The sequence below is a fragment of the Cebus imitator genome, unplaced genomic scaffold (genome assembly GCF_001604975.1).
Source record: "Cebus imitator isolate Cc_AM_T3 unplaced genomic scaffold, Cebus_imitator-1.0 Scaffold612, whole genome shotgun sequence".
Classification (NCBI taxonomy): domain Eukaryota; kingdom Metazoa; phylum Chordata; class Mammalia; order Primates; family Cebidae; genus Cebus; species Cebus imitator.
The window spans coordinates 749,414-772,556 of record NW_016107927.1 but is presented as its reverse complement, the minus strand read 5'-3'; the positions used below and the strand labels follow the sequence as shown (position 1 = coordinate 772,556).

Sequence of the window (23,143 nt, the reverse complement as noted above, 5' to 3'; positions counted from 1 at the left end):
AAATGGAGTCTCACTCCTAACCTCTTAACGTGAAAAAAAAAAAAAATGATAGCCTCGCTCTGTCACCCAGACCGGAGTGCAGTGGCATGATCTCAGCTCACTGCAACCTCCACCGTCCAGGTTCAAGCGATTCTTCTGCCTCAGCCTCACAAGTAGCTGGGACTACAGGCACGTGCCACCACGACCGGCTAATTTTTGTATTTTTAGTAGAGATGGGTTTTCACCATATTGGCCAGGGTGGTCTCGAACTCCTAACCTTGTGACCTGCCCACCTCTGCCTCCCAAAGGGCTGGGATTACAGGCATGAGCCACTGTGCCTAGCCAACTTCTTAAACTTTTTGTTTGAAGGTAATTGCAAATTCAGTGCAGTTATAAGAAATAATACAGATCCCATGTTCCTTTCACCCAGTTTCTCCCAAAGCATCTTGCAGATGAAAGCACAATATCACAACCAGGATACTGACATTGATACAGGCAAGACATAGAACTTCCATCACTCAGGATTCTCCATGCTGCCTTTTTATAGCCATACCCACTCCCCTCCAGCACCCACCCACCTCCTTAGCCTCTGGTAGCCACTAATTTGTGATCTGTGCTCCATTTCTATAGTTTTGTCCTTTTCAAGACTATTATATAAATGGAATCATATAACATGACACCATTTAAGATAGGTCATTTTTCAATCAGCATAATTCCCAGGGGTGACCCAAGTGGTTGAGTGCCGCAGTAGTTCATCTACTCCCTTTTATCGCTAAGAAGCATCTCATGGTATGGACTTAGAAATGAATTTTTAAGTCCAGTTTTAAACACTGTGCAGGTTAAACATACTGTGTTTGTGGCTAGATGGGGCCCTTTGGCCCCCAGTGGGCACCTCTGGTCTGGAGGATGTTATTGGCCCTTCCAGCCTGGAGGGCCTAGGGCTGTGACGCCTGTGGCACTGGCCTTTCTCAGGTGCTCTCTTCCTCCATTCATTCCCATGTTTCTGGCTGCTGCTTGCCTGCTCTGTACTGTGCCCTCAGCTGAGCAGGTGTGGGTTGAGCCCCAAGAGTCCCCACTATTGGGAAGTGGCGGGAAGTCCTGACTCTCTATCTGTGACGGTGGCCTTGTGGGTGAGCACGTGTGTGCCCAGGCTGTGCTCAGACCTGGCGGACAGGGGCGTGCAGGGGCTGTGTGTGAAAGCTTCTCTCTGGGGACAGTGAAGGCTTGTTGAGGCCAGGGCAGCACAGGGAGGGGGCAGGGATGCCCACCAAGCCTCATCATGGGGGATAGGCGCTCCTCCTTCTTGATGCCCAGCTAGGGGACAGAGATCACGCAAGGTGCACCTGTCTATCTGGTTCAATCCTGAGAGATCAAAGCCAAAGCAGCCCTGTCCAGCCCTCACTAAATGGGCCAGGGAAGCCCCCTTTGCTCAGTCTGCCCCAGGGCCATTAGCCAGGTCCCTTTGCCATGTCACCCACTCACTCAAGTCAGGGGCTTCAGTCCCTCCATTCTGGTCCCCAGGACTCTGGGTCTTGCCCTAACCAAGGCCTGACCACTTAGAATGTACCCTATGGATTCTATAGCTTCTCCAAGCCCATTGCCCCTCTGCCCTCTGCCCTCCCATGCCCTCTGCCCCAGCTGTTAGACAGGGGAATGGTGAACACATCCCCTAACCCCTTTCATTCTTCCTCTCTTCTCTCTCTCTTTCTGTCTCTGTCTCTCTCTCTCTCTCTCTCTCTCTCTCTCTCTGTCTCTCTCTCTCTTTGTGCCACAGGGAAAGGTTTGAAACGGAACGTAACAGCCCACGTTTTGCCAAATTGCGCAACTGGCACCATGGCCTTTCGGCCCAAATCCTTAATGTTAAAAGCTAAAAGGCTGCCTGGAATCCCCCCACCCCGACAGGCCGGACTCCCTCCCTCCTTCCCCCCACACAGATCTGGCATGTGAGCCCCATGGTGATGCTTGACAATGTATAACTGTGCTGGGGGCACCTCCGATGGCGAACTGCAGCATTTTTGCCTTCTGCCCACCCCAGAGCCGATGCTGGGGCCCAGCCCCCTGCAGCTCTGCACCTCCCAACCCACCCCCAGGGCAACCCTCACTACCCCCCAAATAGCCTATAGTCTGAGCTCCTGCCCTCTGCACAGGGCCTTAGCTGTAGACCAGAGAGGGCATGAGGGGTTTGCTGGCGTAACACCCCAGAACCAAGGGAAATGGATGGGCTACTGCTCAGTTTCCCACCGTCCTTAGCTCCTGGCCTCATGTCCTCCTAGAATGAGTGACCTGTAGATCAGGGTCTGAGAAAGAGGCTGAACCCTAGCCCTGCCGGCTCCCTTGCTGCCCTCTGGAGCCCAGGTCAGCCCGGAATAGGGCTCTTTGAAGAGGAAGTGGAAGCCCCAGGGTAGATGAGGCAGAGACCCCTCCTGGCAGTGGTGAGATGGGGTCGTGCACCCTCCTTTCTGTACTGTGTGTGCTGGCTCCATAGTTCTCTCTTCTGTACATATAAGCATGCTTGTTCTGAAATAAAGAGGATTTGAAGTGAACCACACCAAGCCCCAGTCATGCTGTGCCTGTGTGTTTCCCACCCGAGAGGAGCTGTAAGGGCAGGATCTGGGACAGAGAGAGGACAGGCACCAGCAGAAAAGGGGCAGGGGCAGTGGCCACCAGTCCCGGGACCCAGCACAGCTCTGCTCCTGCTACTCTCCTACCCAACAGGTCCCGAGCCCAGCTGCAACCCAGGGTGGGAGGATGGTGGTGGAAATCTGTGCTGAGGTCTGTGGGCAACCTTAGTCACTCACAGGACAGCGTGTATGGGAATACTCGAATGCCCCCTGCCTCTCCTCCCACACCCAGCTGCAGCCAGCAGACTGAGCCATCGTCCTTCCCCGCCCCATCAGAAGGCACCTGCAAGTTGTTCTCCCAGGAAGGAGCTACTTATGCTTTGTCCTGGTCCAGAGGCGAGAGGAGGGTTCCAGTGGGCACACCTGGGCTAAGGAGCAGTTCACAAGGGAACTCGGGGGGCCAGGGCTGGGGCTTGGCAGAGTCTTGCTCAAGTGGCAGGAGGCAGGAGGGCTGTGAAGGCTTCCACCTGGGTCTTGCTTCCAGCTCCCACCTACCTGTGGCCGTATCCTAATCCTGAGCATTTAGGAAGGGCTAAGAAGAGCAGTAGCAGCCAAAAATATCCCAGCCAGGCCTCGGCTCATGTCCTGCTGAGCTATGAGCCACAAGCTAGCGCCCCATTCACCTGACCCAGTCTTGACCACTTAGAAAGTAGAAAGTACCCCATGGATGGCAAAGCTTTTCCTGGCCAATTCCATGTTACTTTCCATTGTGTGAAATCACAGGCTGAGGACATGAGAGCGGCAGCACTTACGTTAGAAGCAGATGCTGAGGCCCAGCCCTCAAAGCTCTCCTGCCTCCTCTGTGGCTGGACTGGCCAGACCCCTGCACCCATTCCTGCTGCCTGGGCATAGGCTTTCCCTCTGCCTCCAGGAACCTTAGCAATCCCACCAGGAAGGGTTGGTGTGGGAGGCCACTGTCTCCTGTCCATCCACCCTGAGATGCTCCCTAAAGCCCCCTGCCAACCTATTCTGGCCTCCCACCTCATCCTGCCTCCAGCAGTCTGATGCCTGCACCAGGCAGGCTTCATCCTCGCTGGAGGATTCCCAAGGGGAGGAAAGAAGGATAACTGCCTTCATCTAGGCTTCCTGGAGCACACCTATATTTGGCTGATGTTTTTCAGAGGACTTGCAAGGCCCAAGGGTGGGTTGGGGGCAGGGGCTGCCAGACAGAGTAAGGTCCTGGGCAGTGCGTATCCTGAGGCTGGCAGAGAATCTTAGCCAACCACTAAGAGTTGGTGGGTTCTTGGACCCCTGTTCCCAGTCCCCAGCCTGCCGGAGCCCTCTTGGAACCACCAGGTTGAACCCCTGCCTCCCCACCTACCCCAGATCCCTTCATGTCGTACCCTGGGGGACCCCAGGCTGGGTTTCATGTAAAGCCCTAGGTATAAGCAGGAGAGATGTCCTCATTTAGCATCTGATGTCTATGGGCATTTGTGGAGGTGCCTGACTGCTGTGGGTGCTAAAGGAATCGGAAAGGGCCGATGTGGCTGTGTTCCCAATGAGAAGTTGATCATGTATGGTCCAGAGACAGGGAGCATCCCTCCAACTGGTGGATCAAAGAAGGCTTCCTGGAAGAAGAGGTCAGTGTGTTTTTATCTTCAGGAATGGTTAGAATTAGAGTGGACACAGACACAAAAGGCTGGACAGATACTCTGAGCAGAATGAGCAGAGGTGCTGATGAGAAGTAGTGTCCCAGAACCCCAAGTTAATCATTTTGGTTGGAATGCAGAGAATGCAGAGGATGTCATGGTTAGTAGTGGCCTGCACCGAGACTCCAAGGCCATGGTATTTTTGAATGTATTTTGAAGGCAAAACGGAACTAGCAAAGGCTCCAGGGCACCTTTCACACTATAGCTGATGAGGCATTCTTCGCCTAGACCACAATGGCAATGTGGACCCTGGAGTTGCAGTGGAGTATTTCTGGGGCAAAGTGATGCAGTTCAGGGTTCCCCTGAGCCACAGTCACCAGGCATCAAGGTGGTGTAGACTAGGTGGGTGGCAGCTTGAATAATTTCAAGACCAATCACCTGACTGGCATTCTATCATCATCCAATCAACAGAGATTTTCATGCTTCACCATCTTAACCAACACAAGCAGCAGCATCACCCCAAAAGTGGCACCCCTTCAGCACGATCAATACATTCACAAGGCCTCCACCATCACCAACAGTTCTGACCCAAGTCCACTGACAACGACCCCAAGACCCAGCATCACCACCACCGCTATCCCATCCTTCCCAGACAGAGTATCATAGTTATTAATAACAGCATCAATCAAACCCCACCATTCCCACCACCAAGGGCCACCATGGAAGAGCGGGAGCACACAGTCAACATGCTCCACCTTGATGCTGATCAGACTGAGGGAAGAGATGAGCTGAAAAGGTGACGATGACCAGGCTGTGTTTCTCCTGGCCACGCCATCCTCCCCATGAAGCCATGAGCATTTGGGTCTAGTTGGTTTGATTTGGTTTTCGCTTAGATGTTTAAACATAATTATCACCAAGGCAGGAAGAAACTGTAGATCTTAGACCAGGCTGGGGTGATCTCACCAGCACTGTCTTTAGGAATGAAGCCAGGGCCAAGTAACTTCTCTGCAGTGCTTGCTCTATGATGCCCCTGTTAGGATGCTTCTGGGGGCTCGTGGAACTTCAGGCAGGAACTGACCTGGAATAAGATCCTTCAGGATACCCTTCGATGCCTCCTCTGCCTTCCCTAGGCCCTGGCTTCTTGGAGTCTTTAGATAGTGGTTCTAGAGAGGATGCTACTCAGGAAGAACCCCAAGTTGCAGGCTCACTCACGTGCACACCCAGATACACCTGGTGGTGATCATTGTTCTGGTGCTGTGGTCAATGATGAATTTCCTAGGGCCCACATCCAGCTCCAACTTCATGCCCTGGAATCCAGGGTTCATTAGGAGATATGGCTGGGGAGAGCAGCAGGTAAGCTGGCCTAACAGTGAATTGGAGCCAAGGACACAGGCAAAGCCAACCTCCTGTTTGTCCTGCGGAATACTGTCCCCAACCTGGACACTGTCAGTGCCCTTGTCCTGTGCAGTATCCTCATTTCCCAGCAGCCTACTGGAAGTGTGGAATAGGGCCATGGAGAGCAGATCAAGGAGGCCAGTGTTCTATGTCAGCCCAAGCCATCCTCGTCCATACCTGCCCACACTGAGAGGAAAGTCTGAGCAGCCGGCTCAGTGGTGTGGCTTCAGAGACTGCAGCTACTTCTCTGGGGCCGTCACATCACTGGCATGGCTTCCAGAAGCAAGGTTCTTTCACAGGTGGCTCATGGAAGAGCCAGGGCCAGGCATGGCTGCAGGCCTGCAAGCTGGGCTACCCAAGGCTGCCTTTTTCTGAGCACTAAGTCAGGGAAGACCTGGGCAGGATATAGCCACTGCTCTTGCCCATCCTGAAAGTTTCCCACACAGTTATGGAGAAGGATGGCACTCTCTCCCATGGGGGCAGTCAACCCTCAACCTTGTCTCTTCTCCAGCTCTATTCTTCTGTGATCCTCTCACACTATTTCATGCCCTTTTTACCATACACCTCACCAGATGGAGGAAAGCAATTCAGTGATGCTTTTGCAAACAGCTCAGGGTCCGCTCGCATTCCTATCTTGAGCAGACCCCGGTAGTGCCAGCTACTCCAAGTGTGGCCCACAGACCAGCAGCATCAGCATCACGTGGAAGCCTGTTAGAATGTGGACTCTCGGCCAGGCATGGTGGCTCATGTCTGTAACTCCAGCACTTTGGGAGGCCGAGGCGGTCGGATCACCTGAGGTCAGGAGTTTGAGATCAGTATGGCCAACATGGTGAAACCCCATCTCTACTAAAAATAAAAAAATTAGCTGGGCATGGTGGCACATGCCTGTAATTCCAGCTACTCGGGAGGCTGAGACAGGAGAATCTCTTGAACTCAGGAGGCGCAGGTTGCAGTGAGCTGAGATTGCGCCACTGCACTGTAGCCTGGGCGACAGAGACAGAGCGGGACTCCATCTCCAAGAAAAAAAAAGGAAATGTGGACTCAGGTTGTCAGTCCTGTCCCAGACCTACTCAGCTAGGACTTCATTTTAACAGGATCCCCAGGGGCTTCAAGCACACACAGAAGTTTGCGAGGTGTTATAGTGGTAAAGGCTCAAGCCCTTTTCTCCCACTTTGCAGCTTTGTGATTTTTTTACTAGAGACACGATCTCTCTGGACCTTGGATTTCTCATCTACAAAATGAGGGTCACAGTCCCGATCACTCAGGGAGGTTGAAAGGCTAAAACGGAGTAATAGGGTAATTTCTTATACTGTAGCAAGCACTCAGTAATGGAAAGTATTGTTATTCTAATTATTTCCAATAAGAATAGTGCCTTTTATTGGGGAAAGATTCTACTTGGTTTATTTCTTCCTCTATGAGGTACTGGTTAAGGATTCAAATCAAAACAACCCTCAATCAGATGCTGCTATTTTTACTGATGAGTTGTAGGACCTTGAGCAACTGAATTCTCTTTGTTACCATTTCCTCATCTACTAAATACAGTCCATGATACCCTATCAGAGGGCTGCTGTGAGGAAGTAAAGACATCATAATGAATGCCTGGCACATAGCATGAGATCAATAAACAAACTGCATAGTACAGGGGGGAGTCATTCCCACCTGCAGGAGCTCCATTTATCCAGTTGCTGTTGTTGCAAATACAAATACAAGTCGAAGGGCAAAGAATGTGCATTTCTTTGCTTTCCTATAATTTAATTTCTATTCTCTGCCAACCCCATTTCACAGGTAGCAACCCAGCTCTGACTGCTCTTGTCTTCCTAGAGTGGGTCTAGGGAAGAAGTGCTTGCAGAATGCCAAGGCACTCAGGTTGGAGGCGTGTGGGCACACCCTGGTCCTCTGTCAGATTCTGCCTGCACTGGCATCTGGGGGGACAGCCCATCCCATTTGGTCCACACTGGCAGAGTAATCACCTTTCTCTTTCTCAGTTACAAGGTCTTGCAGATCTGCAGGTGCTCAGGACCATGTTCTAGTCACTCTTGGGTGCATGACAAATCCTCTATGGCACCTGGGCCACACAGAGGCATGGAGATCTTTGGGCTATTTCAGGTCTTCCTGGCCCCTCTACATGGGCATGGGAAACCCTGGGGTCCTGCCACTTCCCCAGGGTTGACCTTGAAAAGGGGCACAGGGGCTTCTATTCCTGAATCCTCATGTCACATTGCCCACTCGCGTCCAGGTAACCTTGCTCTGCCTGGCATGGTAGCTTTTAGTCATGTGGATTATTGGTGCCCTGAGTCCTTCAGAGCCCAAAGCCCGGGTTCTCACAACTCCAGAGCCTAAGCCCTTGGCACTCAAATATCTTCCCGCTGCTTTTTTTTTTTTGCTGCATCATCCTTTCTCAAGGTAGCATATGCCCCTGACTGAATGGGGAAGAATGAAAACAGGATCAGGGAGGAACCTGGGTGGATAATTCCATCGGCTTTTCTACCACACCGTGTTTTGCTGAGAAAGAAAAATTAGGGAGTACAGAAAAAATTGAGGGGTAGGGGTGGAAAATTCCTTCAGGACTGAAAAAGTTTTTGATGTTACTGGGACCCTCCTGTGGTCTGAGCCTCTGCTCCTGGGATCCTGGAGAAGCTCCTTCCCTGAACTGGAAGACACACTCTCTGAGGATCCTGCTCTGTTTGCAAGGCAGGTGGCATTTTCTGCCCAGCCTGCCTCTGCTGCAGCCACCTGCCCCCATGCAGACAGGACCCACAGGGTCTCCAGGCTCCCTTGACCTGTTGTCTTTTTGGTCCCACCCCATCAGCACCCCTATTGAGCATGCGCCGGTGTGCACCACCCAGGCCGCCATCCCACTGCTGCCCGCTTCCGCCCAGCTGCCTGCTGCTGCCTCTCCCAGTGCGGCTTCGCCACCCCTGGCCACAGCTGCCGCCCATACTGCCATCGCCTCCGCCTCTGCCACAGCCCCTGCCTCAAGCCCCGCCGACAGTCCAAGGTAACTGGCCCACAGGTGCCGGGCCTGACCCTGGGGAAGGGAGGCAGGAGACGCCCCACTCTGGGTCCACCTGTGGCCAGCTATGTCCAAGGTAGTTAGGGCCCATGGGCCTGGAGGAAGCCAAGGCCAGCGCTGTTTGGTGCAGAGTGTAAAGGGGAAGCTGAGGGTGAATTTCAGGGCTGTGTACCACTGTGGCAGGGACTGTCAGTCTGCTCCCCAGGGGCACATACAACAGTAAGAGAGGTAACAGTCTCTCTCTTTCTCTCTCTCTCTCTCTCTCACACACACACACACACACACACACAAACACACAAATACACTCATATAAACACAGATAACAAAAGGGGACTGTGTGGAAAGTCTTTGTTCCTGGAACTCAACTTAGGTAGAATAAAAGTTGTCCTTGTGGGCTGGAGAAATCAAGGAGGGCTCCCTGGATGAGGGAGCGTTGAACTGGGCACGGAAGGCAGGTAGGATTTGGTCAGAGAGAGTTTAGCCATGAACTTCCCACTTACCCTCCCCTCTCTTCGGAAAAGCATGTTAACACCAGAGACACCTGGTATAGTGGGATTTACGTCTGCTCCACAGCTTACTGTGTGTAACCTTGAAAAAGTAACTGAAGCTCTCCGAACCTCAGTCTCCTCGTCTGTTAAGATGTTTACCAAACACCTATTCTATAGGGTTATGATAGAAAAAAATGTCTGTAAAATACCTAACACAAAGGAACAAGTATTGTGAGTTCCTGCATCCCAACCTGCCCTCCTAGACACCCAGCAAGGCAGAGACCAAAGGCCAGGGGAGAAAAGAAGAGGCAGAGGGGCCAGGCTGGCAGGTCACTCTGTAGTGGCATGTGGCCCATCAGGCTGCATGGAGCCAGCTCTCTATCTGGGCTTCCAAGGGTTGGCCAGTTAGTGTTTGGGGTCAGAGCCCAGGTGTCCCAGCCTCTCACCTTGTGGGGGAGGACATGCCTCTTGGATCAGGATGGGTAGGTCCACGGTGCAGCCTAAGGTGGGACTGATGTGGGCAAACTGGCTCAAAGGCCTGTCTGCTGCCCCCATCCCAGGCTTCACGTGACCCACATGGTGCCAAGCCCAGCCTTTCCCCAGCCCAATTCAAGCCTGAAGGAGGAGCCTAGCCCTGGGTTTCCAGGGGTGGATTCATCCCAGTTTCGTGGGGGGATTTAGGACACTACTTCCCTTCTCTATACCAGAATCTCTTTACATAATGGCCTTGCTACTTGCATAAAGAAGAGACTTTGAGAAGGGCAAGAAATGTCCCTGTTGTTGAGCGGGAAAAAGCCTCCCAGTTTGAATGGTGGGGGGCTATAGAAGCTGGAGCCCTATAGGCAGCCATCTCTGGGGCCCCAACCCTGCTCAAAGGCAGGCACCAGCACCAAGCTCAGGTCTCGCTGTCCTGGGCCTGCTCACCGCAAAGCTCCTGTGATCCTCCCTCCCTTCCATTTGCCTTGCAGGAGAGCTGGGGCCTGGGTGGAGCTTGGAGAGGGGCTCAGAGGGCTGCCCAGCAGGGAGTGGGGCTAGAGCAGAAGGGGTCACAGGGTTGCACTCTGAGCAAAGCAACCTCCCCTCCTCGCACATGGGCCGGGTGGAGCTGGAGCTGAGGGAGTCATGGGAGGCAAATGGATACTGCAGCCTTTAATGGGGGCATGACTTCAGAATTTTCACTGGATGCCATAAATTTTCACTGCACACTGCTGCCTTTCCCATTGCCAGTTCCTACTCAGGACCTGGGCTGCGAGCAAAGTGTCCTCCACTGATGGAGTCCAGCTAAGACCACTGCCCCTTGGCCCACCCCCAATCACCATGGAAGCCCCGCACCCCTTGGACACTGTCTCTTCCTCTTCCATGAAGACCCCTACTCTGCTGGTGTCAGCACAGGAATCTATCCAGAGAAGGGCAGGTGGGCCTGGGGAGGGGAGACAATGGCTTCACTCAGCCAGAAACTCAGCAGCTTGACAGGGCAAGTGGGCACAGTCCCCAGGTCTGGGATGCCGCAGGCCCCCTGAGGTTATTTTACCTCTGCCTTGTCTGGAACAGCCCATCGGACCTCTCTGGATCCACTCAGAAGTTTGGTTCTTATCCCAGGACCACCCCCTTCTCAGAGCCCCAGAAAGGAAGGCACTCCTCATCCTACAGCTCTGCCCAGCAGAGATCAGCAGGCCCCAGGCCCTTGAGGAACAGACAGAAGGAAGGCAGGAAACCATGGAGGGCTGGCAGGCAGGGCTCACTTCTCCAGCGCCTCCAGAATGACCCATTGTCCCTGGATGTGGGCATGTGATCCCCTTTGAGATCTGAAAGACCAGGGACGTGTTCTGCAAGGCGTTCATTAGTTTTAAATGAAGAAAAAGGTTTTACGAACAAATACAGTTTGGGAACACTGGATCAGACAAGGCTTAACAGGCTGCTGGATTCCAGGAGTTCTCAGCACCTTCAGCTCTCTGGGAGGAGAGGCCATGCACAGACTCTCCTGAGGGTAATGAACTAGGACACTTTTTTTTTCATCTCTTTGACCCCATTGTCCCTGGGCCACAGGCAGGGAAAGCTGACCCTAGGCCCCTTGACAACTAACCCAGTTGGAGGAAGGCGACAGGAATTCTGTGCAGAAGAGGTGTGTGTATTGGTTGTTGGGAGTGGCCTTGTGGGAGGTGGAGAGCTCCTGACTTCCCCCGAGCATCTGTGCCAGGAAACCTGAGACTTTGCTGTTCCTTTCAGCAACAACAGAAAAGGGTAGGCAGAAGAGGCCACGAAGTTAGGGGCTGAGGTGCCCCACGAGGTTGAGGGGGTAGGTAGTTCTGACCAGGACCATCTCCTCTCCTCTGTGCTCTTCCACAGTCCTGCCCGGGCAGTCTACAGGAGTGAAGGATCTTCCCAGTGTCCTCCTGTCTGGCTGGTGGCTTCCTCCCTCTCTCCAAAGGCGGTGTTGCTAGCTACCCAAGGAACGCCCTCCTCCCCTCCAAGACCCCTGTGGTCCTTCCTCCACAGTTTCTGGCAGCTCCCCAGGGGCTTCTGAAGACCCAGGAGCCAGCCTGTCTTGCCTGCAGGCCCCAGTGGGTGCTGTCCTTCTTGCTGTAACTCTTCCTCCCTTGGTTCCAGGCCCCAGACCTCTTCCTACAGCGCCGCAGCGGCCAGCTCTTCAGCACCTGCCACCCACACCAGCTACAGCGAGGGCCCTGCCGCCCCTCCAACCAAGCCCCGGGTTGTCACCACTGCCAGCATTCGGCCTTCTGTCTACCAGCCAGGTGAGAGGCAGAGCAGGAAGGGAGGCTGTCTAAGCCTTGGGCGGGCTCCAGGAGTCGCAAGAGCCAAGAGGTGGCTCTGTGGTCACATCCCCAGAAGAATGGGCAGCAAGGCCTTGCTAATGAGGCTCCGTCCTCCATCCCCCAGTTGTGGGCCAGAATCCTGTGGAACCTGCATCTGGCCTGGGGGAGACAGGTGGGCAAGAATGCAGTGGATGATTCTAAGGGAGAGCAAAGGAGGACAGAGGTCTTCTCTGGGCCAGGCGTGGTGACTCATGCCTGGAATCCCAGCACTCTGGGAGGCCGAGGTAGGCAGATTACCTGAGGTCGGCAGTTCGAGACCAGCCTGGCCAACATGGCAAAACCCCATCTCTGCTAAAAACACAAAAATTAGCTGGACGTGGTGGCACACACCTGTAATCCCAGCTACTCCAGAGGATGAGGCCACTGAACTCCAGCCTGGGCGACAAAGTGAGACTCGGTCTCAAAAAAAAAAAGTCTTCTTTGTGTCATGCCAGTGTTCGAGAGCTGGCCACAGCTGTGGGGGTACAGAACAGCACATACGGAGCCTCGACTAGGGAGCAGGTCCTTTCCAGGCGCAGCGAGAGACCCCAGGGAAGTTTTCCCAGCGGCTGGAGCCCAGGGAGATGAGACAGGCACTGAGTCGGGGCGGGCCTTGCTTGGGGGCTGTTTCATGAAGCTCCCTCTTGACAGAGGGGCTGAGCATGGGCGGCCGAAGCCGCTTTTGCCCGAGACAGAGGCCGGTGTCGGGGCCTGCTCTGCTGTGGACGGCCAAGCGCCTCATCCCTCCAGGCTGCGATGTTCATAGACACCTCGTGTTCTGGGGATGGAATGAAGCTCCCAGCACAGCGTCTGTCGCACGGGAGGTGCCCCTGTCCCTACAGAGAAGGGGCAAGGGCAGCCGGTTCTGAGGCGGAAACTCCTCAGGGCCAGGGGGCGTTCTGCAGCGGTGAAAAGCGGCGGGAGGCGGCTGCCCCTTCGGAGACTGGGAACCCGGGGAGGGAGACTGGGGAGGAGTTTGGAGGCGAAGCGGCGGGGGTAGGCGAGGCCTTGCCCGGGCGCCAGGAGGACATTTCCGTCTCTTCCTGGGCAGGCGCTGTTGGCACCTTCCGGGGCGGCCGCCGGCTGTCCTCGCCCAGCCCGCCAGGCGGCGTCAGGGCTCCGGGGGCGCGCGGCCGGCCCGCCCAGCGTCCCCTTCCTCCTCCTCCCCGGGCTGGGGCCCAGGCGGGCGAGACCGGCCGGAGCCGCGGGCCCCCCGCGCCATTCCCAGGCCGCGCAGACGTTAACTCATTCCTGCCTGGGGGGAAGGAGGCGGCCGGGCGGGCGCGCGCTGTAGCCGGCCTGCCTTCACCTCAGTCTCCCCGAGGCCCGGCTGCCGAGTGGGTTCCGGGGGCGGCTGGCAGGCGGCCCCGGGCGAAGCAGGGCGTGTGGGCCCGAGCCCCCCCTTCCGCTCCCCAGCCCTCCAGGCTCTTCAGACCCGGGCGTCGGGGAGGGTGGGCAGCCCCCGCAGGCCCCAGACCGCCGCGGCCGCAGCCGCAGCTCTCCCCGGGGCCTCCTCCAGGCTGAGGGCGGCGTTCGCAGGCCGGATCTTATCGCTGGCGCCCGAGCTAGGCGGCCGCTCCCCAGAACACCTGGGGCCCGGGAGGGGGCGGACGGCGGCGGCGACGGCTCGGGGACCGTGCGCACTGGTCGCGGACGGCCACGTTGGCCCGCGGGCCGGGCGGCGGCCGGGCGCTCGCGGAGAGCCAGTCCCGGCCCCCAGTGAGTCAGAAATCACCTTGTTTAATTACACATCCCCGAGCCCGCCGAGTGAGATAGAGGCCTTTTGAACTTGCCAATTAGAGATGAAATATCACCTTCTAATTTAGGCTGGTTTAATTCCGTCACGCAGAAATAGCAACAGCCCCGGGGCTCCGAGATGGGATATCAGGTCTCTCTTGGCAGGACGGTGAGCCAGGCTGAAGGGTGCAGAGGCCGAGGGCGGCGAAGAGCAGCTGCCTGCTCGCCCCCCGCCGGGAGTGGGGGTTGCGACCCGGGGCAGCAGAGCTGCCGGGCCGGGCCACCGAAGCCGGGGAGGTTCCTTCTCTGGGTGGTACAGCCCCGGGCAAGGAAGCCATCAAATCGGGGTCCAGATTCTGGCCTGCCTCTGTGAGATCTCTGTGTTGTGGGGACCAGGCGCGGTGGCTCACGCCTGTAATCCCAGCACTTTGGCAGGCCGAGGCGGGCGGATCACGAGGTCAAGAGATCGAGACCATCCTGGCCAACACGGTGAAACCCCGTCTCTAATAAAAATACAAAAATTAGCTGGGCGTGGTGGCGCGCGCCTGTAGTCCCAGCTACTCGGGAGGCAGAGGCAAGAGAATTGCTTAAACCCGGGAGACGGAGATTGCCGTGAGCGGAGATCGCGCCACTGTACTCCCGTCTGGCGACAGAGCGAGACTCCGTCTCAAGAAAACAAAAAAAAGGGCAGTGGATCCAGGAGTCTGGAAGGCCTTCCGATGGAGGAAAGTGACTGCCAGCCAGAGGATATAGGATTAGTATTGCCAGAAAGAGGCAGGAAAGGTGGGACAAGGCCCGATTTACTTGAAAGGGGTGAACTAAAGCCTATTTTGCTGCCTGGGGATTTTCTAAGCGGGGACCTGCTGTTGAGTCTGGCTGCCTCAGCTCGTTTCAGCTAGGCAGTTCACCAGCTGAATGACCTGGAGGCAGTCACTTAAGCTCTCCAAGCCTCAATTCCTCATCTGTAAAATGGACTTGCAAATATTATCTGCCTCCTTGGATTGCAGCGAGTAATTACTTGAAATAATGCTCGTTAAGGGCCTAGCATGCGAAAGCTATCATTTTAATGAGGGCAGCACCACCCAAAAGAAAGAAATTTTCTAGCAGCCACATTTTTAAAAAGTAAAAGAAAGCAAGTGAAATTTATTTTAATATCTTTCCTTTGACTACATATATTTAAAATATCAGGTGGAGTACGGCGGCTCACACTTGTAATCCCAGCACTTTGGGAGGCCAAAGCGGGCAGATCACCTGAGGTCAGGAGTTGTAGATCGGCCTTGCTAACCAGGTGAAACCTGTCTCTACTAAAAATACAAAAATTAGCCAGGTGTGGTGGCGGGTGCCTGTAATTCCAGCTACTTGGGAAGCAGGAGGCAGAGGCTGCTGTGTGCCACTGTACTCCGGCTTGGGCCACAAAGCAAGACTCTGTCTCAAAAAAAATAAATAAATAAAAAATAAAAGATCATTTCAACATACAATCAATATAAAATAATGATTAATGAGTCTTCAAAAATCTGGTGTGTGTGTTACACTAAAAGCACTTCTCACTTCTCAGGTGGACTAGCCATTTAAAGTGCTGATTGGCCACGCAGCACTATGTATTGGAAAGCGCAGGATTAGGGGTTGTGGTCTTAAACTTTTTTTTTTTTTTTTTTTTTTTTTTGAGACAGAGTTTCCACCCTTGTTGCCCAGGCTAGAGTGCAACGGCTTGACCTTGGCTTACTGCAACCTCTGCCTCCCAGTTTCAAGCGATTCTCCTGCCTCAGCCTCCCGAGTAGCTGGGATTACAGGCACCCGCCACTACGCTGGCTAAGTTTTTCTGTATTTTTAATGGATACTGGGTTTCACCATCTTGACCAGCCTGGTCTCGAACTCTTGACCTCAGGTGATCCACCCCCTCCTTGGCCTCCCAAAGTGCTGGGATTATAGGTGTGAGCCATGGCGCCCAGCTAATCTTAATCTATTTTAGCAGAGACTTGCGCTTTACAAAGAAAGGAAAGGGCCAGGCAAGGTGACTCACTCCTGTAATCCCAGCACTTTGGGAGGCCGCGGCAGGTGGATCATCTGAGGTCAGGAATTCGAGACTAGCCTGACCAACATGGTGAAATCCCATCTCTACTAAAAATACAAAAAATTAGCCTGGTGTGGTGGTGGATGCCTGTAATCCCAGCTACTTGGGAGGCTGAGGCAGGAGAATCACTTGAACCCAGGAGGTGGAGGTTGCAGTGAGCCAAGATCGTGCCATTGCACTCCAGGCTGGACAGCAACAGCTTATCTATAATAGAGGGATGAAGCTGCTCTGAAGTTGTGCTAGATCACCTTTCCCGCTCTCTGTCCCTCGTGGTATTCCTGGAATCCCCTCTTCCCCCAGCACTTTGAGATTCTCTGCTATGCAAAGTTGTTAGGGAGGGTGACAATACCTCCAATCTGAGCTGTACACATTTACCAAATGCATGCAGTATGTCACTGCAGCAGATGCCCACCATGCCCTGTGGGGCAGGCAGGGCATCAGGCATTCCGCCACCAGTGAATAGACCTCAGTCTCAGGTTATCTGACTTCAAGATTTCCCGTTTCCCTTTCCTGCTCTCCCCACACCCGATGCTTCCCCCCCCCACACACACACACACCCCAGTCTAACTGGGCGGGCTTCCCTAGGTGAGCAGCAGGCCGGGAGGCAGGCTAACAACAATACATCTGACACTGAGACCAGGTTGCCTCCGTCCTTGCCATCCTCACTCACATTTAGTGACACACTATGCCAGGTACTAGGCTAAGTTCTTTATATTTCTTACCTTCCCTTAATCCTCATAATAACCTCATGAGATACTAAGAATTATTATTGTCATTTTTAGATAAAGAAATTGAGGCCCAGAGAGGTTAAGGAATTTGCCCAAGGACACACAACCAGGAGGTAGTAGAGCTGGGTCCTGCAGCCGGGGCTCTTGGCTGTGCTATCAAGACCCCACAGCACAGGGTCTCCGAGTTGAAAATGACTCCTCCCTGACATGTTGCACCGAGACTTTCTGGAAATTGGACTCACGTTCCTTGCAGAGGCAGCTTGGGATGGTAGAATATATGGTTTTGAAGACATATTCCCACTGATTAGCTCTGTCTGAGCCTCAGTGACCTCAAATGTAAAGGGGAAATAATGGGAAGACTGATTCAGATGGCATGCTATGTGCCTCATTACCCCCTAAACATGAGGAAGATTCGTTCTGGAGAAGGTATTACCTTTCGAAGGCCTCACTCACAGGATGGCTCCAGGGCAGGGCTGTGGAGGGCTTTATCTCTTCTTCCTTCAATAACATGGATGAATCCTATCTACGCAGTTCCTACTCACCCCTAGCACAGGGGTTTCCAGGTCACCCAGTTCTGAAGGGTGGGTCACCTGGGAGTGGAAGGTGCAGAGTAGGAACCACAGGCTGCTCTGGGTGGCCCAGGGGATCCAGGTGGAAAAGAGAGACTGGAGGTGGGGCCAGGGTCTTAAGCCCTAAGGAAACCCTTCCTCTTTAGGTTGAGGCTGGAGTGTGGGGTCGGGGCAGGAGCGGGGCGTGGGTGTGGGAACTGCCTCAGCACAGTCCATCCTGCCCAGGCTGAGCTCAGGAACGGGGAGGGAGGTTGCGCTGACATGCTTCCTAGGGTGGGGGGAATGAGGCCTCTTTCTGGAAGGGCAGACTGTGAAATGAGGTGAGGCTTCTGGAACCTCCCTTGCTGGAAGGGGAGGCCAGCTAGACCTTGTGTACAGGGCACAGCTGGGTCTGCTCTGGCTAAGTGTTGAGGGCCCAGGCCCGAGAGGGCTGTGGGTAAGCAGTTGCAATGCTTTTTCTGTGCTGTGACCCAGAAAAGGGGAGCTGGAGGAGGGGGTGGCAGAAATGAGGCAGCGCCTTCTCTTCTCACTCTGACTGCCTGCACAATCTCTAGACAGTCACTCAGACACACTCTCAGCTTCTACCAAAGCGACGTGGAGGTCCAGAGGTGCCCAGGGCAGCCACGGGCCAAGCAAGCAGCTGCACCTGGGCTGTGTCACCCTAGAGTCTCTGCCCAGCACCCTCGAAATGCCTTCTTCAAGATCCCCCATCCTAATCAAACCAAGATGGAATTTCCCCGCAATACAAATCAATCCAAGCTGTTTTTCAAGAAAGTAATTGTAGCTAAACCTGAAACCTGAACCTGAAAACCCAGCTGCCAGGTCATCTGCTTTGTCCTGAGGGCTGAACTAGGTCCAGGTTCAGCAAACTCATGCCAAGGGAGGTATTTCAGATGTCAAATCACTGGTCAGAGTGCAACAGAAAGTTTCTCGCAGTCAAGAGTGAGCTGACCCACTCCCACCTATCCCTGCCCAGGTACCCCCAACCCCACTCCCTGTCTTATGCAGGCCTTGGGCAGCCAAGGCCTAGTGGAGCCCCACCCTGCACAGCTGCAGATATTTATAGCTGTGTCCCTTTTCCAGCCCTTTTGACGCTCCCTTGGCTGTGCTTGCTCTCTAGCTCCCTGGCACCCTGCTGAGAATTCAGATCTGGGCCATCAAGAAGTTCAGGAACAAATCTCCTGAAAAAACTGAAATCGCACTACTCTAGTGTTAAAGTCACCTTGTACATTTCTCTGGCTGGGAGTGAGGGGAACTGGGAAGAATGAATTCCTGACATGTCTTTCTTTGGGTTTGTTTGGCTTGCAGTGCCTGCATCTACCTACAGCCCGTCCCCAGGGGCCAATTACAGTCCAACTCCCTACACCCCTTCGCCTGCCCCTGCCTACACCCCCTCGCCTGCCCCTACCTACACTCCCTCACCTACCCCTGCCTATATCCCCTCACCTGCCCCCACCTATACTCCATCCCCTGCACCAACCTATACCCCTTCGCCTGCCCCCAACTATAACCCTGCATCCTCTGCGGCCTACAGCGGGGGCCCTGCAGAGCCTGCCAGCCGTCCCCCCTGGGTGGCAGATGACAGCTTCTCCCAGAAGTTTGCCCCTGGCAAGAGCACCACCTCCATCAGCAAGCAGACCCTGGTCCGGGGGGGCCCAGCCTACACCCCAGCAGGTCCCCAGGTGCCACCACTTGCCAGGGGGACCGTCCAGAGGGCTGAGCGCTTCCCAGCCAGCAGCCGGACTCCACTCTGTGGCCACTGCAACAACGTCATCCGGTATGGTCCAGCTGTGCCCCTGCACTGGGGCACTGGAAGGGCGTGTGTGCGGGTTGCTTGCCCACAGTCTGATCCCTGGTGGGGAGAGATGGGGGTAGGAGGCAGGTATAGGGAGAAAGCCATGGGTCCTTCTGGCTTGCCCTCTGGTCTGACCTCTCTGAGCCATAGCTTCCATACCTGTGTGATACCCACTCCTCTGGGGAGCTGGGAGGATGGCATGAGGTTCGTGGGTGAAGCTCCAGCAGGGTGCCTGGTGCCAGGAGCTCCCCCTTGGGATAAGGCTGAGTTCTGGGAATCACCAGTCTTGCCAGTAGGTTTACGGGGCATGTTGTAAGACAGTGCTGGCTTTGACCCAGTTTTCCTTTAGGGTTGCTTCTGGGTCTTTCCACAGACAGGCCTGGGCTGCTCAGGGCATTGGTGAGCATCTGCCAGACTAAAATGAAAACAAGTGATTTCACATTTAGAAGCCATGGACCAAGGCTGTTGTTTGAATATAGTATGTTTGTGTACATGTATGGTGTGAGCTTATGTACATGAAAAATATACTTTCGTTTAAAAATAAAATAATATGAGGGCCGGGCGCGGTGGCTCAAGCCTGTAATCCCAGCACTTTGGGAGGCCGAGGCGGGTGGATCACAAGGTCAAGAGATCGAGACCATCCTGGTCAACATGGTGAAACCCCGTCTCTACTGAAAATACAAAAAATTAGCTGGGCATGGTGGCACGTGCCTGTAATCCCAGCTACTCAGGAGGCTGAGGCAGGAGAATTGCCTGAACCCAGGAGGCAGAGGTTGCGGTGAGCCGAGATCGCGCCATTGCACTCCAGCCTGGGTAACAAGAGCGAAACTCCGTCTCAAAAAAAAAAAAAAAAAATAAAATAAAATAAAATAATATATACTCATTAGAGAAGAATTAGAAAACACAGAAAAGTAAAAATTAGAATACAAAAAAATGTTCTCATAGTCCCACTGTTCTGACTGCTAACCTGGAACTAGACTATACAGGTTTGTATTCTGGTCTACCACTTACTGGCCGGATGGCCTTAAACAAGTTGTTCAAACTCTGTGTGCCTCAGTTTCCCCATCTGAAAATAGGTAGTGTAATAGTACCTACTGCATAGGATTGTTGTGAGAATTAAGCAAGTTAATAAATGTAAAAGTTTTGTTGAATGGAGGCTGACACAGAGTAATCACTTAATAAATGTTAGCCATCAGCATCATCATTATTGGATTTCTTACTATCATCATCAGTGGTCAACTGAGTTCTATCATATGTTTACCCAGTTCCCTACTGGTGGATGTTTGAATTACTTCTTGGTTTTCCTTATTGTAAGTGATGCAACAATGAACACCTTTCTGCATGAGCTTTCTCTGAATTTCACATTATTTCATCAGAACAGTCACAAAAGTCAGAGTTATTGGGTAAAAGTATAAACAGTGTTGGGGTTCTTAAAATATCTAGTTCAAAGTTCTAGGGGCTGCCTTACTGGGTGCCATTCTCTGTTTCCCCAGGGGCCCATTTCTGGTAGCCATGGGCCGTTCCTGGCACCCTGAAGAGTTCAACTGTGCCTACTGCAAGACTTCCCTGGCAGATGTGTGCTTTGTGGAAGAGCAGAACAACGTTTACTGTGAGCGATGTTATGAGCAGTTCTTTGCCCCAGTCTGTGCCAAGTGCAACACCAAAATTATGGGGGTAAGTGGGCAGCCTCCCCTTCTTCTGACCCATGTTTCTTCCCAGCCCTTCCCCAAGATCGTGGGGTCCCAATAGGAAGCCAAGAAGTTGCCGGTAACAGAGAGAAAGCAACTCCATTTTTATCCTAGAAGGGAATTGGTTTGCCACCAATAAACTTGGAGATAAATGAACTTGACGCAAGGGATGATTGTGCGCCTGTTCCACACAGCTCGAAGAGGTGGAACTTCTGCAAAGCAAGTGATTGCTTCATAGCCTGACCTGACCACTCACCAGAATGTGGCCTTGACCCTCAATGCCCCTTTGGCAAATGACAGTAATAAGCAGTACTTCCTCCCAGATTTAATGTGAGGATTAAGCATCACAGTTTATGTAAGAATGCACAGAACGTGGCACCCAGCTGGAGAGTGAGAAGCCCTTCTCTGCTGCCCCTGGGTCTTTCTTCAGAGTGAAAGGCCAGCATCCTGGGCTCTCCTGACCCATTCCCTGGTACGATGCTTGGGCAGTGGCTGGGGCCTGGTGGGGTAGTCAAGCCCAGTTCCCTCTCTCCTTTCTGTCCTGAGCTCAGGCTCTTTCCCCCAGGAAGTGATGCATGCCTTGAGACAGACGTGGCACACAACCTGCTTTGTCTGCGCGGCCTGCAAGAAGCCTTTCGGGAACAGCCTCTTCCACATGGAAGATGGGGAGCCCTACTGTGAGAAAGGTAGGAACACTTTGGCGATGTTGTGTGGGCACTGCTCTGGGAGAAAGGGGAAGGTGCAGGGAAATAACTCCTCTCTAATCAATTCACAGCCGACCACCCAAGGCCTTTATTTCCGGAAGAAATGTTTGTTTTGTTTTTAATGGCAGAATCATGTTAATATCACACAAAGGAAGTTAACTATCTCTCCTGCCTATATGGTTGCAGCTTTGGGGAGAGTGAGGTGCAGAATCTATAGCTTATTTTACGCATCAGCTGTGTGGATCTGGTTGGGTGAGGTGACTCACACCTTAATCCCAGCACTTTGGGAGGCTGAGGCGGAAGAATCGCTTGAGCCCAGGAGTTTGAGACCAGCAACATAGCAAGATCCAGTCTCTACCAAAAATATAAACATTAGCCAGGTGTGGTGGCATGTGCCTGTAGTCCCAGATACTCAGGAGGCTGAAGTGGGAGGATCACTTGAGTCCAGGAGTTCGAGGCTGCAGTGTCCTGTGAGAGCACCACTGTATTCAGCCTAGGCAACAGAGTTAAGACCCTGTATCTTAAAAAAATTAAAAAAAAAAAAATGTAGATCACAATTTGGCATCTTATAACCACTTGAGAAACCTTTCAGGTTATTTTGATTTGGAGACCACAAGGCCTAGTCCGAAAAGGCCTTGGCTGTGGACTTTGTCCTTCATTCTATTCCTGGTTCCACTTTGGGCTGCTTTGTAACCCTGAGCAAGTTACTAACCTTCTCTAAGCCTTACTTCCCACATCTGTAAACACCTGCCTACAGAGCTGTGGTGAGAATTAAACCACAGAAGGAGTGTAGAGACCCCTTCCACTGCCCTTGTGATATTTATCAGACTTTGATGTTCCTTCAGATTCCTGTAATCTCACTGAGTGAATTCAGAGTTTCTCTGTACCCCCAAAATGCTATATGTTATCTTAAAATGCCAAGGAAATTATTGTAAATTCAGGAGACAAAGCACTTCATTAGATAGGTGGGAGTTAGTCACTCACTCATTTATTCAGAGACTTCCCCTTTCAGAAAAGATTTGAAGCAGGTTCCAGAAAAGGTAACACAGACATGAAGGCTAAGATGGTAGAACCAGAAAATCAGAGGGAGGAGAAGCAGGCATGCTGATTATGAAGAATAACACGGCTGCAGGGACTGACTGGGTAGCAAGTTTGAGGGCAGAAAGAGAAACACAGTAAGTTAGTTTACTTTAAAATCAGAAAGAAGAAAACATGCAGTTCCTCAAGGGAAAAAGCAAAACAAAATAAAATTTATTTCCCCTGACTGTAAACTAGAAAAGAAACGTGTTGGCCAGGCACCAAGGTACCTGGAGCGACCCAGACTCGAATCCCACATGGGCCACTTCCAGGCTGGGTGACCACGGACAAAGTATTTACTCCTTCTAAGCCTCTGTTTCCTCTCTAGACCACCTCCTTCAGAGGCTGTTGTGAGGATTAACTGAGATAATGTGTGCAAAGCTCTTAGCAAAGCAGCTGCCCAGGGTAAGTGGGCAATGGGAGTGGTCTGTGAAGTGGCTCCAGGAGACCCAGAGCTCTCCATGGAGCACGGTTTACAATCCGTTTCCTTAAGCAATAAGCATCACTGAAATGTTTAAGGCAAGGAAATAATACAATCCAATTTTTATTTTAGAAAGAGTACAGAGGCCGGGGGCCGTGGCTCACGCCTGCAGTCCCAACACATTGAGAGGCCGAGGAGGGTGGATCAAATGAGGTCAGGAGTTTGAGACCAGCCTGGTCAACATGGTGAAATCCCATCTCTACTAAAAATACAAAAATTAGCTGGGTGTGGTCACGCACACCTGTAATCCCAGCTACTCGGGAGGCTGGGGAAGGAGAATCGCCTGAACCACGTAGGCAGAGGTTGCAGTGAGCTGGGATCATGCCACTGCACTCCAGCCTGGGTGACAGAGCCAAGATTCTGTCTCAAAAACAAAAACAAATGGGGTGGGGGGG

At 53.1% G+C, this 23,143-nt stretch overlaps 1 protein-coding gene across 12 annotated transcripts in view; it reads left to right on the top strand.

The window, feature by feature from the left end:
- Positions 1-23,143, top strand: part of LDB3 (LIM domain binding 3) — an 83,085-nt gene that overhangs the window by 42,882 nt on the left and 17,060 nt on the right. For 5 of the 12 annotated variants that reach the window (XM_037734383.1, XM_017516964.2, XM_017516965.2 and 2 more), the window contains 4 exons: positions 11,693-11,838; positions 18,312-18,780; positions 20,292-20,472; positions 21,052-21,172. In XM_037734383.1, coding sequence (XP_037590311.1) covers positions 11,693-11,838; positions 18,312-18,780; positions 20,292-20,472; positions 21,052-21,172 — 917 coding nt within the window. Of the gene's footprint in view, positions 1-1,753; positions 2,528-8,393; positions 8,583-11,692; positions 11,839-18,311; positions 18,781-20,291; positions 20,473-21,051; positions 21,173-23,143 lie in introns of those variants that run through there. The other 7 variants (XM_037734386.1, XM_037734387.1, XM_017516967.1 and 4 more) reach the window with 2 other exon arrangements.